The sequence below is a fragment of the Pseudopodoces humilis genome, chromosome 4 (assembly GCF_049639895.1).
Source record: "Pseudopodoces humilis isolate 2021_Gansu_Grassland_sample_001 chromosome 4, ASM4963989v1, whole genome shotgun sequence".
Taxonomy (NCBI): Eukaryota; Metazoa; Chordata; class Aves; order Passeriformes; family Paridae; genus Pseudopodoces; species Pseudopodoces humilis.
In genome coordinates, this window is record NC_142203.1 from 49,302,778 (window position 1) to 49,321,328 (window position 18,551).

The 18,551-nt window shown below is 34.9% G+C and overlaps 1 protein-coding gene across 3 annotated transcripts in view; it reads right to left on the reverse strand.

Annotated features, from left to right (window-relative positions):
- The window catches only part of KDM4C (lysine demethylase 4C), a 264,479-nt gene that overhangs the window by 224,614 nt on the left and 21,314 nt on the right, over window positions 1–18,551 (reverse strand). For all 3 annotated transcript variants that reach the window (XM_005522679.3, XM_014252351.2, XM_014252350.2), the window contains 3 exons: window positions 17,339–17,453; window positions 9,206–9,399; window positions 5,711–5,760 (listed from right to left, as the gene is read on the reverse strand). In XM_005522679.3, coding sequence (XP_005522736.2) covers window positions 5,711–5,760; window positions 9,206–9,399; window positions 17,339–17,453 — 359 coding nt within the window. The remainder of the gene's footprint in view (window positions 1–5,710; window positions 5,761–9,205; window positions 9,400–17,338; window positions 17,454–18,551) is intronic.

Genomic DNA, 18,551 nt, shown 5'->3' on the forward strand with positions numbered 1-18,551 from the left:
GCAGAATTAGAATAGTCTACATGGTAAGTATGTGGTTCAATACTTGCTGGCAAAATGTCTGGGTATGAACAAGAGGACATTTATCCACCAAACTCAAGATTTCTCTCAGCTTTTTAAAACCCTTGTTTAGTTAGCCCAAGCAGCAACAGCAAAGAGTATGTGAAAGCATAGTCTTCAGACTGTGTTAACAACCAAAACATGCCCTTACAAGACTCTATATACATACTCTTAACAGATAACAAAGCCCAAAATGTCCAATCTTACCAATGCTCTGGGTACAAACAAAATTATACTACTTTAGTAACAGCAATATCACTTGACTGGGGAAGACAAATCCTTAGTCAATGCTATTCCACCACAGCATGATCTTTCCACAGAATTTAAGGTTTTATAATCCAAATATATGCTAGAGAGAAGTCAAAGCCTTCTCATCTTTCAGTAAAGTACTAGTAGTGGGCACTCAGCAGATTCCTTGCCAGGGAGGGATACAGAACATATTTTTTAAAAAATAAGTTCAAATTTCTAGATTATTTAAATTATTAAGGGACGGGAAGTATTGCTAGCTGGCAGTCTCATCTTTCCATTCCACCCTCAGAGTGTCTTTCCAACATATCACATGCAGCTCATATCAGATGACCACATCAATATCACGCCTATCACTCAGCCAAACTGAAGTGGATTTGGTTCCGTTCCCTGGTTGATTAGCATTTTTAAGATACTCAGAATGCTACTCTATGCTACTGAGAATGTGCCCACAATGTTTTCAATTACATTGTCCAGCTAAAGTCATATACGCACAAATTAGAATACTTTTCCCAAAAGTATACCTCTACAACTCCATTGGACTGAACAGGTTGGCTTGCTATATTTTACCTTGAATGAACAAGGAAATTCTAATTTGGTCACAAATAAAGTCATTTTTTAATGACATCCACATAAAATCATATTCTTAGGGAACTTCCAAATCAAATCCTGACCAGCGAAATGAATTAAGCTAGACATCCTATAATTTTCAGCACTCCCTTACTCAAGACTTCACCTGAAATTTAAAGATGTTGCATTTCTTGCTAATATTCTTTAAAATTAAAAAAATATATATAATCATAAAACTCACAACATAAGAGAAAGAATATCCTGAATTGAAAATACCTTTAATGTAGTTTAATGATAATGACAGTAAAAAAAAATAAATAAAATCAACATGATTTAAGCTCAGGGTTATGATTATTTTTTATTTATGCAGACCTTCATTTAAAGGACTTATACAAAATATTAATCATAATTTGCAGATCAGTACTCTCAAAACAATGGCAGAGATTTCTTAAGTACTAAGTTTTCTAGTAATTATCTTTCTAGATTTTACTTTGGTAGGTATAAATATAAACTTTATGTAATTTATTTAAATTATTTTGCCATGATCTGAACTAATTTGATTTAACTTTCTGTGTTGAACATGAAAGAAATTAGGAGGCTAAGTTTGCATAATAACAACCATCACAAAGGAACAATGGCAATTTTTATGCTATACAAAGCAGAGTACAAAAGCTGCAAAGAGGCTTTCAAGTGGAATGAAATACAACTATAGGTATGCCCAGATGAACATGTTCCAGCCAAATTTATTATCTCTTAAATAAGACTCTTCTTACTTGACTAATTCTTTTTTTGACAAAAAGCTCAATTCTTCAACTGCTGAAGTTTTCACACTCAAGATCCTTATAAGTTATGCAAGTTCTACTTCAAGCCTCATTTCAACAATTAATTTGCTTTCATAAATAACAGGTAATGACTTCTGCATCAAATAAAGTAACTAATACTATACACCACACAAAGCTTTGTACAACAACCATACATACTTACAATATATTAAACTTTATTTTAGTTTCTTCTTTAACATAATTGAACATCACAGGTAGATGTCATCTCCTTTCTAAAACAGTTTCTGCACTCAAACGATCTATTAAAAGATCTTCAAAATCCTTCAGTCTGCCATTTCTCTTTTGCCACTCCACCTCTAGTCTCTTTATTTTCTAACCCATTTTGTGAAACAAAAAATCCTTTAAGAATACCATGGTATTACAGATTAACATAACAACACGTATAAAAATTGCAGTTAACAGCTCACTTGAGATTTTTATTACATTTATGTCTACATAAAATTGAAAAAAAATCTACATAAATGAGAAAGCAGCTGAAGGGCAAAATCAAACTGTTGTCTTTATTAGATGCAAGTCTAATGTCTTTCAGACAAAGCATTTGTAGGCGCCGCAGTCAATCAAGATTTCAACGGAAAGCAAAAATGAAAGCATTCATGCACAAAAGGCATGCGTTGTAATTGTGATGTGCAGACAAGATAATGGAAAATATTCTAACCTTCCTTTAATTTTATGTATCAGCTGCTGCCTTGACTTAGACAACCTGTCACATTTAACGTATTATTTTATTATTTTAATTATTTAGGAGCATTCAATTAATTCAGTAGGCATCTGGTCATCAGAGCTAACCTTCCTGAATAAACTACTTTCTTCTTCCTTCAAATGAGTGCATGCTGCACTCATGCAAAAATATTTTGTCTACAAATGGTATTAAGTACAAAGGTCTCATTTACACTATGTTTTATTAATGTTTTCTTTTTAAGTGACTTGCAGCCATGCAGTTTACTTTATACTTTCATCTTTGTAAGATACCGCATGTGAAACAGGCTGTATTTTCAAAGACACCAGTTGCAAAGTAGAAGATCACAGTATGGAAACAATAAGAAATGGTAACTCTCAGTTTAAAAAAAAAAAAAAAGTGCATTTTTTTTTTTTTTGGTCATCATTATAGCATTATCTTCCTCATTCCTCTGTCAGCTATTAGATAAACCGAAAATACCATGGAAACAATCTTCTCACAGAAAAATATCCCAGACTACATTAAAATCATATACTAAACACTTAGATTCATAGACAACACTCTTCAACATTTCCTAACTCATCTATCTTATATTGCTGCTACAACAATAATCTCTCTATGAGTACCTGGTTTTCCTACAGAAATCCAGCTTCATTTGGTAAATGTAATGGAATCAACACTATTTGAAATTTTATCATCTCTATTCAGTATGTGATTCTATGCTTTATTTGCTATTTGCTATTCAAAACATAGTACTGAAATAAAAATAATTAAGTTACGATCATAAACACGATTCATCAAGGAAGTTCTCCATTCACCCCACAGGTCTTTGTAATTCATACTAACATAAAATTAAGAGCAGCAGTGGACAATTTACTTCTATGCAGATGAGTCTAATTCTGACTAGCACCTGGATATCAAGACAATGTTGCTCCATTAAAACCTATTGGTTTCTGAAAAACAGTGGCCTTGGAGATCTCCATTTCTCCAATGCTTAACATCCCATTTCTATTACTTTATTAGACCACCATCTGCAGTAAGAAGGCTGTGCACCTTCAGGCCAGTTTTCTAACATAACACTTTCTTTTTCCATGTTGCAAAACATGTATCTCCAAAAGTTACCTACTTCCTGAATTTGTATAGTTTACTCTAGTATCTACAGAAATCGGAGTATTTCAAGGAAAGAAGGAACTTTTTTTTTTTTGTCTACAACAAATAATGCCATGCCTCAATACCACTTCATTTTTAGAAATGAGTGAACAAGTGTTGCTTCAACTGCCCATCTTTTTCTCTCTCACTCTGAAAATAAAGAAAAATTCAATGCATACTCACTACAGCACATTTAAACTTGAATGGTTTTAGAACATTGCACAGCTGTTCTCAAGCAACATGAAATCTACAATAAATGCCAGAGCAGCCAAAAAACATCATGTGTAAAGTCTATCTACCCAAAGATCTTGCTCCCATCAAATGTCAGAACTGTGTATAAAGAAGCACTTACATACAGCATGGAAAGCTGGCTTCTGCTGACTAATCTAGTAGCAAATAGTTGCTGCTCCAAGATGTCTAAAGCCCGGGCAGTTCCTATGCATTTCTAACATATTTCTGTGTCATTGCTCCAATCTCCCTCAGAATGCATTAAAATTTTAGAATCCACCAAGAAGAGTAAGGAATGCATGCTGCAAAATAAACCATCTCCTTAGGCTTTCTTTGAACCTGACAAGGCACTTCATTTGAGTCTTTACATATACTGGAAGACTCAATGAACAATAACTTTTTGGTCACCTTGCCCATGTCAGTCATCACAAGTCTTTCTACCATACCCCCTTCCCATTATTTATACTTCTTCTCAATGAAAAGTTAGAATTTACTAGAAATTATGAAAAGAAAAAGGCAATTTTTTCTTTCAAAATCTTTCAAAAAAATCCTAGTGCCCCTCCTTGAAACTTTTCCAATTCTCTACTTCTTTTACTCTTTCATCATTTCTTGTAAAATTAAATTATTGAATCATCATAAGTCAGAGTTCATTACCCAGCCTACAAGTTCCAATTTGTTTACCACTGAAATCCAAAGTGTATAGAGCTCTACACTTTGCATTGGGAAAAGAAACCAGAAAGCAAAGAAAATGGGTGACAACTTTTTCAAATGAAACTATGACAAACTTTAGGAATAGGAAATGTAATTATTCAGGTTGAAATCTATTTTCCTGAGACGTGCTTTTAAGACTGGAAGATCACAGGCCTTTACTTTCACATCATTAACTGCAAGTTTTGTAATAGCTCAGAAAAGTAGTCATGCACCCATATACTAAGGGGAAAAAAAAAAATGAAAACAAAATGTATACAAATTTTCAGAATTTTGTCCTGATACACAAGATCTAACTATGAACTTTCAATAGCATTCCTTTCCTCTAATTCTGTTTCATTAAGCATTCTATTCTATAATTTAATAGTTATTAGCAAGCTATAAAACATGGCTGCCAGGCCAAGAAACATCCCTAATTATTCCTATGTTCATAATTTGCACTCTTAATTCAGAAACAAAAATAGAGGTGCAGTAGTATTGAAAAGGAAACAAATTACTGAGTGAGAATCTTTCTAGAGACTAGTAATTTTTATCCCTGAGACCTCAATCTTAAAATTATATCTCTGCTCCTTCTCCCATACATTTCTGGTGCCTCTAAATGGCAAAAGCCAGTACATGCTTTAGCTAAAGTGGATCTATATGCCTGTTCAATAGTCAGCAAGCTGCTAACAAATAAGATTTAGTGTTTCAACACTTTGTCTCCTTACCCCTTCACAGAGGCACTAACCAGGACTCTGTCCTCTACCCAACCATCAACTTTCATGAAACTTTTGGAGACTCATCTGTCTTCAATATTTCTATCTCTGTATCAAATTTGGGTAAGAAGATTCAAAAAGTTGCAGATGAAAAGAAGCTAGGACAAGAAAGAGCAAGGGCACAGAGGAGACAAAGATACCAGCAATGAGAATCTAATGAACAACAAAATACTAAACCTCATTTTTCTAAGTTTCACCAAGCTAAAAATGCCAGTACAAAAATAAATTCTCTTATTCTAAGAAGCAAAAAAAAAAATAAAACAAAAAAAACCCACAACAGCAACAAACAAACATACAAAAAAACACAAAAAACAACTACTTTAATTCTTAAGAATTCCTCAGGGCAGTAACACTGTAGACACATAGAAGTCACACAACATTAAGTAATAAAACAGTAGATGAGTCAAGAACAGTGTTTCTCGCTTTCCTCAAGGGTTGTCTTTCAAACACCATACAGTTGAAAATATTAGAAATCCTACCTTGAGCTAGTCTTTCAAGCCGTTTCCCATGCTCTGGAGGAATAGCATACCTAAAATCCACATAAAGGAAAGGATGAAATGCTTAAAGACATAATTACTACATAATGACTAAAAGTCATCATTTATGTATGATAAATATCTAACAATACAGAAGACAAAAAGATTAAAGACTGAAAAATTACACAGAAAAAAAATATACCAACATCTAAGGAAAAAAATACAGATATTGGGTTTTGGAGGGGCAGCGATTTGAGAAAAAATTAGCTTATTTCTAGTTTAAACATTATATTAGGTTGTTCCAAAATGTTATATTCACTATTTATGTAATAAATGTCCATTGACATTATTTGATATTATTACATCACCACAATTTAAAAAGAAACATATACTTTATTTTCCCAAGTGAAAGGAAAAAATGTAAAATAAGTCCAATTTAAACAAATTTAATTTCTTTGAATTTTAGTATGCTTCACAAGACACAAGGGTTCAGCAGAAAGATATGAGCATTAAACATCTCTATTTTTTCCTATAGCAAAAGCTGTGGAATAAAATGGTTACCCTCCCTTGCAGAATCATTACAATTAGAATTTTATATTATTAAAGAAATAATTTCTTTCTTTAATAAACTTTCTTTAATTTACAGAATTGTACATATCTTAGAAACCCACTATTCTTACAATAACCTGATTTTTTAAACAATTCCACATGCTATCTCCAACAATTCAGCAAAAATACAAAAGAACATATTATTTTTAATGTTTACTGCAGCCAAAAAATAGAAAACTATTGAAAAGTTGTTTCATTTCTGCTTCTTTTTGTTAAAAAGATATTTACTGCACTTCATGAACTTACTGTATGTTTTAAGTAGGATTTATTATTGACTTAACTGCCTTACTATGCGATGTAACAGGCTTTTGCTTCATTTTAATGTTGCAATAACACTGGATTGATTCTTCTCTATTAAAAAAATATGGTTCAGGAACAAAGAAAATGTATACTCAGTTGTACAAGACAGTCCAAATCCACACTGTTAAACCAAGTAAACACAGAGTCTTTTACTACACTGTGAACACGTTTCGCTCATCAGCTTTGAAAACTCACTCAGAAAAACAAGCAATAAACATCCACCTACCTCAAGTTGTTATTTGCACACACACTAAAATTTTACAGTTTTATTCATTACAGCTGAAACACCTGCATGGAAGACCACTACAGAAATCAGTGCTCCATAAGCAAAACACATGCATACTGACAACTTATATCAAATGGTATTAAACAAAAAGACTTTCAGCTTACTATACTCAGCATTTGCAGTTTTAATCAGAATTTTACTGTATCACAAAAATGCACTTTGCTTCTCTCCATTTGTACTTCCAAAGTGTTTGTGACTGTTTTTCACTCCATATTACACAAACAGCAGTGTATCCATACCAATCTAAACTATATGTTTGCCATCCTTCACACTCCATCAGAGAAAAATGCTATGTATAGCATTATGCACTGTACTGTGAGTCTTTAAATACACAACTTCATAAAGCAAGACATGAACAGATACTGTTTATGTCTAACAAAAAAACTCAAAACTAGATACTGTTCTTTGGCCCTAACTGAACTGGTGTTCCTCCTAAACTGTTACTCCTTCAAAAGTACATGTTGTACAATTTTATAATAATATAGAGCCACATGCTTCCATTTGTATACATAAACATGTCAATATTACAAAAATATGGAAGTCAACTAAGCTCTCAGTAAGTCTTTCAAAAAGACAGCGCATGATTTAACTGCACTACAGCTATCTATTTAGCTAATCTAAAATTACAAAGCAATACAACATATTAAATACAAGTTTGTGTTTTTCATCTTAGTCTTCACCTGGGTTGTATGATAACATTTTCTACTCAATCCTTTATTTCTTCCCTCTGTTGCAATTGCTTGTTTCTCACAGCTAAGACAATGACAAAGGAATGGAGACAGACAACCCTTTGTACTATGATACATTATGAGTCCCAAAGCCACTCTTGGTAAGAGTTCAGGCTTGATTCCTAACACAGTTTATTAGAAAACTGAGCTTAGCACATATGCAAGCACACCTGCCTTTCATGGTGAATGACATGAATCTTGGTGGATTCCTGGTCTACTCTACATTAAACAAAAAGCTCCCAAATTCAAATGACCTAGTAAGGGAAAAGAAAGTATAACAGAATTCACAGGATGACCTTCAAGATCATCAACTCCAACCCATGCCCTAACACCTCAACTAGATCATGGCACCAAGTGCCACATCCAGTCTTTTTTAAACACATCCAGGGATGGTGACTCCATCACCTCCCCAGGCAGATCATTTCAGTATTTTATCACTCTTTCTGTAATAAACTTTTTCCTAATATCCAACCTATATTTCCCTTGGTGCAGCTTGAGACACTGTCTTCTGGTTCTGTCAGTTGCTGCCTGGTGAAAGAGACCAACCCCACCTGCCTACAAGCACCTTTCAGGAAGCTGTAGAGAGTGGTCAGGTCTCCTCTGAGTCTCCTTTTCTCCAGGCTAAACAACCCCAGCTCCCTCAGCCATTCCTCACCGGGCTTGTGCTCCCAGCCCCTCACCAGCCTCGTTGCCTCCTCTGGATGTGCTCAAGTGTCTCAACGTCCTTCCTGAACTGAGGGCCCAGAACTGGACACAGCACTCCAGGTGTGGCCTCACCAGTGCCCAGTACAGGGGGAGAATGACCTCCCTGCTCCTGCTGACCACACCATTCCTGATACAGGCCAGGAGCCATTGGCCTTCTTGGCCACCAGGGCACACTGCTGGCTCATGTCCAGCCGGCTGTCACCAGCATTCCCAGGTCCCTTTCTGCCTGGGCACTGTCCTGCCACACCATCCCCAGCCTGTAGTGCTGCAGGGGGTTATTGTGGCCAAAATGCAGGACCCAGCACTTGGACTTACAAAACTTCATCTTATTGGACTCTGCCCATCCATCCAACCATTCCAGGTCTCTCTGCAGAGCCCTCCCACCTTCGAACAGACAGACATACGCTCCCAGTGTATCCACTCTTAACAGTTAGCTTATATGAGAATTTAAACATCTAAAAGCTCTTAGAAAAGTATCTTCATCTCATGTCCAGCTTCCTTTTAGCCACATTACCAAACAGCCACTAACTTTTGTGCGACTTCTCATACAATAAGGTCCAGTCCAGCCAATAAGGTCAAGCAAATGTAATGTAATGTAATGGTAAATGTAATGGTAAATCACTAAGAGGCAAAAAGAGTGTTTCTTGGACAACAAGCAAATAAACAAACAAAAAGTTAAGAAAAGACAAAAAGGGAATTGATGATGCTAACTAGATCTTAATTTTTATTAGCTCATAAAGACATACTTTGTAAACTATGAAGAGTCACCGTTCATTGACAGTCATACTACAAGGACAGAAAAAACACGGTACATAATTTAGTCAGCTGAAATAAACAGAAATCTTTAAAAAAAAAAAAAATTTAACTTGCCATGACTTTGGCTCCCCAAAATGGAGATAATTAATACTGTAGAGATCCATGTCTTCAGTGTGCCACGCAAATGTTGTTTTCCACATGCCAAAATAAAGATATGGTGTATTTACACCCTCGATAGAAATTCCACACTCCTCTCCTACAACATCCAATATTGTATTAAGATGGGCAATATTCCATTCCTCAATACCCTGAAAAAGATACATAATAAAAATATTACTAAACTTAAAAAGCAATGCAATTTCATATAACAGTCCCAGTCAAAAATTACATACTTGATGCAGCCTTTTAAAAGACAGTCTGTTGATACAAATTTGTAAGCACTTTAGAAGTCAGTTGAAATTACTTGAAGAAAAATTCTCTTGACCTCAGTATTAGATCAGGTTGTAAGTCTCAGATGTTCAAAGCAGAGGACATAAGTTCCTAGCTGATTTACAATTTTCTATCAAATCTAACGTGGATTGAAACACCATACAACATACAAAAAGGTACACAGAAAAATAGAAATAATAGCTGCAGACAAAACACTCAATGAGTTGATAGATGGAAGCCACTAAGTTTCACAGGACCTATCTATGCTTTTTTATTACTTACAAAGTAATACCAAATAGTATGAAAAACTGGTTTAAAAAATCATTTTACATGCATAAATTTACCATTTCTCTGTAAAGTATAAAAACTAAAATGATTACTTCATTTCAGATGTATTTCTAATCATAATGATGCACTGGATAAGAAATATACCACAGAAGAATCTATTGATTTCAGGGGATTTAAGTTGTTTCCCTATGTTAGTGCCCATAAAATTTGTGTATTAAAAGTCATTCAGAAAGCAATACATGTAGCTTTTGTTGCACTTCACATTCAACTGCAAACTGCAATTCTAATTTCAGGTAATACAGCATGTAAGAAACAGTATAAGCAAGATCAAAGCTACAAAATTGAAGAGAAAAAATTAGACTTCATTATAACAGCAATTATTAACACCTCCAGGGAAGACATTAGCTGGTGCTCAAGCAGTCAAAAAAACAAGAAATATAATCAAAACTATAAAAACTCAATTCAGACAAGTTTTATTGGGAAGACAGCCTCTAAGCACACTCTTAACCATGAGCTGCTTTGCCCAACACCCATCACTGAATCTACAGTACTGGTAAATCTTACTGGGGAATGAATTGCTGGCAGACTGCAGTACTGATGCAGCAGATTAAGTATGATGCTATTAAATACTTGGAGAGCTAGTTGGACAAACAGTTGGAATAGTAAGAACACAGGTTAAAGCAAGAAGTAGTGAAGATTTAACACTCAGTTTTTATTTGTTTTTTGAGAATTCTGTGTCAAGCATGTTATTTATGAAGCAGCTAGAATTGATAGACAAGGTAACATCTGTATAAAGTTCAGACTTCTCATTGAACAAGCACTTCTAATCACCTGCTTTGGCTATCACTTCTTAAGAAATACAAAGTTACTTGGAATTTTACAAATGAGTAAATGAGTTTACAGAATTATTTCATTTCAGACAGCATTTTCTCTTCTTTTAAAATGGAAGCTTTGTGCTTGATGGATTTATGAAACAAAGGCACTTGAAATTTAAAAAGTAAAAAAAAATAACATTTATATCCTAATAAAAGAAGAAACACCAATCTGAATTCAAAAGAGTAGATGCTTGTAAAATTTGCACCTTTCAAATATAAAAAGTGCCAGCAGCAACTTAATACAGCTTAAAATAAAAAATTTGAAGCAATAATTTTTATGTAGTAAATCCTCAAATTAATTTACAAATTTTATTTTTTTAACTCACATTAATTTTTTCTCTGTTTACAAACAGTGCAGTTCATTTGGAGAAACAAATTAATACAGCAAACTAGCAGCAATTATTCAACCACAGATACAGGATATACAGGATTAGAAGAAAGCAAGAAATACTTGTAAAAATCAACAGTTAATCTAGGCAGCTACTCTGACAGTGGCCAGTGTAAGTACTGCAGCAATTCACACTTCTTCAGACAGATGTGTTACCTTTCTATTTAACAGTATTCCATGGGATTTTTTACCCATTATTCATCCCATCAAAACCTTTCACCCATGTAAGCTTCTAACAGTCCTAACATCCTGAAATCTAAGTCTTCTACTAACAATTAAGTAATAGTTAAGAGAATATACTTTTTTTTCTTAAGAACACATCTCATCTTTGCACACTCTGTTAACTCGTATCACAACTAGTCACCGGGCAAACTGCTAGTGATTTGTCCTCAAACAAAAGCAATTCCTATCATGGAGATCAATCCTAGAACAAGTAACTTGCTTCAAAATACCAAACATACCAAATAAACAATCCACAACTTCTAAACTCAAGACAGATGAGCTACTTCCTTTTCCTAAAGACTATTTTGGACAAGTATTCTTAGCTCAAAAGGAAATGTTCACTGAAACTGGCCAAAGCACTAAAATCACACTGATTCATTTCAACTCTTCCTATGTTATTTAGACTTAAAAGGATAAATCAATTTCTTATTTATGCCCAGTGTTAAAAAAAATTATTACAAATTATTATTAAATATATTACTTTACCTGACAGATTTTTTTTAATATTCACAAACATTAAATAAAATGCTTGTACAATTTTAAAGTAAAATATTGATTCTTATTTTTACAGTAGTTGTATAATAGGTTTTAGATGCACCAATTGCAATGCACACTAAAAGATCCCAGCTGTTAAAGTCCACTTTAATAGGTCAGTATATAGCCATACTTCTCAAATTTTAAGAATATTTTTGCAAGTTGTGCTATATTTAATAACAATTGTTAGAACAACAGTACATATATTATTTGACCATGACATTTATCTGACAGTTTCTTATATACAAACACATTTAAGCATTATAATCAATTTCATATTAAGAAAATACAAAATATTCTCCTCAAAATATCACAATACTATCAGAATATTGTAATAATTTCAAAGGACTATGCCAAGATACGATTTCTAATTTAACCACATTTCTGATTGTAAATTCTTTAAAGAACACTTGTCATCACTGACAACTGTACCACGCAATCCAATACCTAGAAAAACTTTTCAGTGGTTTTCCTTCTATAAGATAACACAGGCTTGAAAAACCTTACCAATTATGGTCATTGCTATGCACATTATACTTACCTTGTATTTCCTTAGGGAAATATTATAAGGTACATAGTCGTTTATATAGAAGACCACTATTCCAATCTGCATTCATTTTGAAGGTGATTCAAACTTACTGTAAATTACTATCAAAGAGTTTTTATTACTTTTAACAGCCTTTGCATCTGCTTTTAATGCTATATGGAGACCAAATGGGATACCTGACAAACATTTCTTATGTGAATATCGGCACAATTTGGAAGGAGCTGACCCATTGTTTTCCCAAAGACACAAAGAAAAACATTTACCTCAGCACATTGGTAAAAAGTTCACAGTTGAAACCTCCAATCTCTTTGCAAATAAGAATAAAATAGGCTACAAGTGCAATAATTTTTTATTAATTTTTTTAAGTACTTACACAAGTGACATGAAACTAGTCTTTTCACTTTACTTAAACCAGTCAATACTGTTATGAACATGATTTCTGTATGTACACATTATTACACACTATCATTTTTCAGTGTTCAATTTTTCCTTTCATTATCTCACAGCTTCATTTCAGTATTAAACTGGCAAACAAGACATCAGTTGCACAACTAAGATTGAAGAGCCCTTATGACTGACTGTAACAACTCAAAAAATAAAGAAGAGCAAAAAACCTAATTAAGAGATAGAGTGGAAAGGAATACGACAAACATTAGAGAAAAAATTATGCTTGGTAACCCACTCTTCTCTCCACATAAACATTCACTCACATCAATGAATATAATAAAGCTACTTCCAGGCTTTTACTGTGCCTTGAAAGTCATTAAAACAGAAGAAGAAAAATGCTACAAACAAAATACACCATAAACACACAGATTAGGAAACACAATCAATCTCCCTCATCAGATTGCTTTTACTTCTCATCATTTTACTCTCATCATCAAGGATATAGTCATCACTTTTTAAGCACCCTTTTGAAGGGTGGGCAAGTAGATTCTTTGGAAATCATACTAAAACCTAAATTACTGCTCACATGGGTCTCAACTATGAGTAGATCATAGAAAAAGGACATTCTAGAATAGAAGGAATAGAATAATTTAGGTTAGAAAAGACCTTTAAGACCATCAAAAACTTGGCTCTGCTAAGGCTAAACCATGTTCCCTGCACCATACCTACAGGTCTTTTAAATGTGCTCAAGGACAGTGACACAGCTACTTCCCTGGACAAGACTGCCCCAGTGACTGGTACTACTTCCTTTCCATGAAAAAGCATTTCTTAAAATCCAAAGTAAACCGCCCCACTGGCACAACTTGAGGCAGTTTACTTTAGTCCTGTTGCCTTCTATCTGGAGAAAAGATCAACACGCACCTGGCTACAACTTCCTTTCAAGCAGCGGTAGAGAGTGATTAAGGCTCCCCCTGAGCCTCCTTCCCTTCAGGCTTAACAACCCCCAGCTCCCTCAGCTGCTCTTTTTAGGACTTTTACTTCAGACCCTTCACTTCCCTTCATGGTCTGTTGTCCTTTTCGGGACATGCTCCAGCATGTCAACATCATTCCCAAATTTTGAGGCCCAAAACTGGACACAGGATTTGAGGTGTGGCCTCAGCAGTGCTGAGTACAGGGGACAATCCCTGCCTTGCTCCTGTTGGCCACACTATTGCTGGCACAGGCCAGGATGCCATTGGCCTCCTTGGCCACCTGGGCACTGCTGGCTCCTGTTCAGCTGCTGTCATCAGCACCCCCAGGGCCTTTTCCTCTGGGCAACTTTCCAGCCACTCTGCCCCAGCCTGTGGCACTGCCTGGGGCTGTTGTGACCCAAGGGCAGGACCCAGTCCTTGGCTTATTGAGCCTCACACTGTTGTCCTCAGTCCACAGATCCATCCTGTTCTGATTCCCCTGCAGAGCCTTCCTACCCCACAGCAGAGCAACATCCCACCCAACTTGGTATTCTCTTCAAACTGACTGAGGGTGCACTCATATATCATGTATGCTCCCCACACCTTATACGTGCAACAAGGTACGCATTAGGAATTGTCTTATCAGGAGAAATAAAACTAAGAGGAGGAAAATGAAAGTAAAATGTGTCTTTCACACAGCAGCTGAGGAGAGTAGTGAGAGAGACACAAAATAATATTTATACATGCTTCTTCTAAACTTGGCTTTTCTCTGCAGAATAGCAGATGCCACTGTCAGCACTTAAATTTTATGACTCATTATAAACTTATAAACTGAATCAGTCATTTTTCTCTGGAAATTCTTTTGAAACCAGGAAGATTTCCCCCCTTCCCAGTAGCTAGATCCAATCTTGCCTTTTTTAGAGTTACCTACATAGGATTCTCCTAAAAAGCATTGCCATTAAATGTAACAGCAATTAGAATGCAAATAACATAGAATAATATTTCCAACAAACCTTCAACTATATAGAGTTCATCTTCTATCAAGTTCCACAGAGCACACAGAACACTTGTTTTCATAGATCAGTTGCTTATTTGTAAAGACTTAACCTGAGTTCAAAACCATCAAATAGCCATAAAGATTTTAAACAGATTCTGGAATAACCCAAATACTACAAGGATAAACCTGAACCATTGGTTGTAGTTGTTACACTTCAAAGCATGCACTCATAGCCTTGTTTCTTTACTTCTTTGTTTTTCATTGGGTTGTTTATTTGTTTTGTGGGTTCTTCTTCTGTTTCACATAACACAGCCTTTAGAAAATTTTTCCCCATCTTCCAAACTCCTCAGTACCTATCATTCTGTGGTCTAAACAAGCAAATACTACAAAATCTATGATCTCTCATATACATACATGTATGTATCGCATTTTCTTTATGTTCCTAGTAGTTTTTTACCTGGAATTCTGTCAGATATTTACCGTAAGTGTAACACCTCTAACACGTGGTTTTCTACAATTTGTATTTCGTAAAAAGTAAGCATTTGTTTTGTTTCTTGCAAACAGGCCACTATGAAAAATTAATCCCACCATATGCTTTCTCTTCAATGCTGCCAAAAATATCAATGATTTGTATTTCTCCCCTTTCCCTAAATAATCACAATCCTGAAGGAAACTGAATGAAGACATGAGAACAACCTCTAATTTAAAAAAAAAAAAAAAATCAAAGAGATCCCTCTTAATACTACCTTCAAATATTAAGACATGAAAAATATTAGTTGTGCAAGTACACCATCTGCTGGCCAAAAATTAACTGCAGCAAAATTATTCTGAGAGACAACATTTTTATCAGTGGCATCGTAACTTTCTCACCAAACTCTGGTAATAGAGAATATGCCTTCTTCTATATATCAAGTGGGCTGGCTGTACACAAGCACCTGGCTGTCACATTAAGTGCTCAATCTGCTCAAATTCCTTAATGTCAACTCCTTTCACTAACATTTCTCCTTTGCTATTTGTTTTTAAATTATAACCATTTTATTATACAAACCAATGATTCTTTATTCTCCCTTTTATTGCAGTCTTCCCCCGTCATTGCAACTTTCCGTGCTTAGTTTCCATCTCTTACGCACTTTACATCTGAGTTAGGATCCCTAAATGCTAATTTTCTCACTTTCCTCTTTGCTTTTCTTTGACCTTCCTTCCTCCTCTTTCCAAGAGCGTGATTCTGTAAGAAGGACATCTCTGACCTTCTCTTTCACCAGTCAGCACTTTCAAATTCAATATTATTGCATTCATTCTCTTTTCTTTGGAAATGTTGCTCGTGCAAGCGTAAACTAAGATACTAAACATGAAAAAAAACACAATCCAAAAAAAGTATGTATTTGTAGAAAGTTATACCATAAGGCATTATCTGCCAACAATAAAGACACAAACATCAAAGAAAAAGGGCAAGCTTCTATTTCTTGAAACATTGTTTTTCTCTGCCTTGTGTCAGTCTTCACAAAGCAACAGACCCCTAAAATGTCTCTCCACAGAAACATTCCAAATTAGAATCTTCAATTATTTTCTAAATTATTTCTTAAGGCAGCTATGTGGACACACAAGAGAATTTAAATTTGCTTTCTCTAAAAAACATACCATTGGACATTCTTAGCTGTCTTTCAATAATCATATAACTCAGTGAAAAAACTGAATTGCCTTCAGCAATATTGTCTGACTATATTTATCTCTGGACAGTCTTCAATTTATCTTCCATGAAGAACTGTGAAACACTAGGAGAGCCTCAGATAATCCGCCACAGCAAAATCATACTTTTTTTTTAACAGTGATTGGAAAAGCAGTTACATAGAACATGAAATAATCCAAGAAATTCACATATGGTACTTTCTTTTCATACAAATTTGTCCTGTGTTTTTTAAATCCTCAAATCTTTTCTGAAATGCTAACATTTCTTCTCTTAGTCTCATTACTTAAATAACCCTTCAGAAATCTAGTTCCTGTCTTACTTACATAGCCTAATCAATATCAATGCAATAATATGCAAAAACAGATAATGCAATCTGTTTTAAGAGTCCTTTTATTATCCATGGAGATCTTGTCAACTAACCCGCAAAATTAATTTCCTTTGGAAATTCTAATTTCATCGGTTTTAACTGAAAGGCAAACAGCATGAGTAAGTACATTTCCAGGAAACTGCAGACATTTCAAGAATGAAGTACAGCTACCAAATTTCTCAGTGAAAAATATAGAAGTATCCATCGTTTAATTTTAAAGTAAAACTTAGTTAAAATATCTCTTGATTTCCATAGATACACACAGGAAACATACATACTAGAACATTATTAAGCAATTAAATAAGTAGGAAGGAATTTCAAATTTCTGGAGAGTTCAAAGTGAAGAAAGGGAAGAGTCATGATCAGGAAGAGTAGCAATATTCTACTGTCTAAGGACAGAACTCTCTGACTCTTGCAGATGTAGAGTTAATTTCAACCTTGCTTGGAGGCTTTAAAGGGTAACACAAAGATTTCAAAAGACAGATTCTCAGTCACAAAGCAAGAGTGTATCCTCTAAGCCGAGTACCCTTTAAAAGAGGGCTGGAAGGGATAAACTTCATAAAAAACTATGCATACTTCATCATAAATGCTCCCATTGATATCTGCTCCATAAATTGGTGCCACAAAAGTCAAGTTCTTCCAGTATTTACGCTCCAGATCTTCATAGTCTACATATCTTGGAGTGCGGTATCTGCAGAGAAAGAGGTAGGCAAAGGTTCATCACCGTCTTTCAACAACCGCCTTTACAACGGACTACGCTTCTGAACCTCCAAGATGGAGTCACTTTTTTAAAAATTCTCTGAAACAGAAGAATTACCAGTTGTCCTGAATTCTTAGTTTCATGATTAACCATATCATGGAAACCTCGTACCTGACAGTTACAGGAACTAAAGTCATCTACCAGCCCACAAAGTATTTGCTTCAGTCTCAAGCAACAAATCAGCCCACCATCCTTATCTACACATCCTTATCTACACACCATCCTTAGGCTGAGACCCTTTGTTTTAGTTCTCTTCAGTAAAAAGAAGACACACATGGAAAACACAATTAACAAGTATTTTTTGTTTTCCTACCTTACTACCAGCTCTGCAAAGACTCAGATAAAGGTCCTGTAAAAGCTTATCTCACAACAATCTCAGACACTCACAATCACACAACTCAGCCATGCAGCCCTCACAGGCAAAAGCAATACTTCCTTCTCTTCTTTCTGCCTCAGAAAAACCTTTCAAGAAAAGCTGTTGTTTCAAACAGCTGCTACAAAAAAATTCTGTGATGCAGAGAAAAGAAGTATTTAAGGAAATTCTTCCTTTTTACTCCTTTAAAACAGCACGAGATACGTAACACACACACGCTCAAATATATTTATGTAAATACTTTTGAAAGGTTACTCATATAACCTTTCATGATCTTGTGGGAACTCAACACAAGCACACTACCATAGGAACATCAATCAATAGCTTTGCCTCTGGATCCTTTGTCAGACCTCTGTAGTTCCATATTTCAGTCTTCAGAAAAGAAAACTTACTCCCCCATTATTGCAACTCTGAGAACTACAGTTTCATAGTAGAACTGCCAGTATGCTACACTTGAGCAACTGAAAAGAAAATCCAAACATACAACACTGAGACCAAGTATATTTATATAATGTAATAACTCAGAACAGAGACAAAAAAACAAAAAAATTGGAAAGTACATCTTAACCAAAGCACTCTCAGCAACAGAATTGTTTGAATTATTTCTCATGATAGCTCCAGAAATCGGATTGAATTTCTGTTGGGCCCTGAGTAAC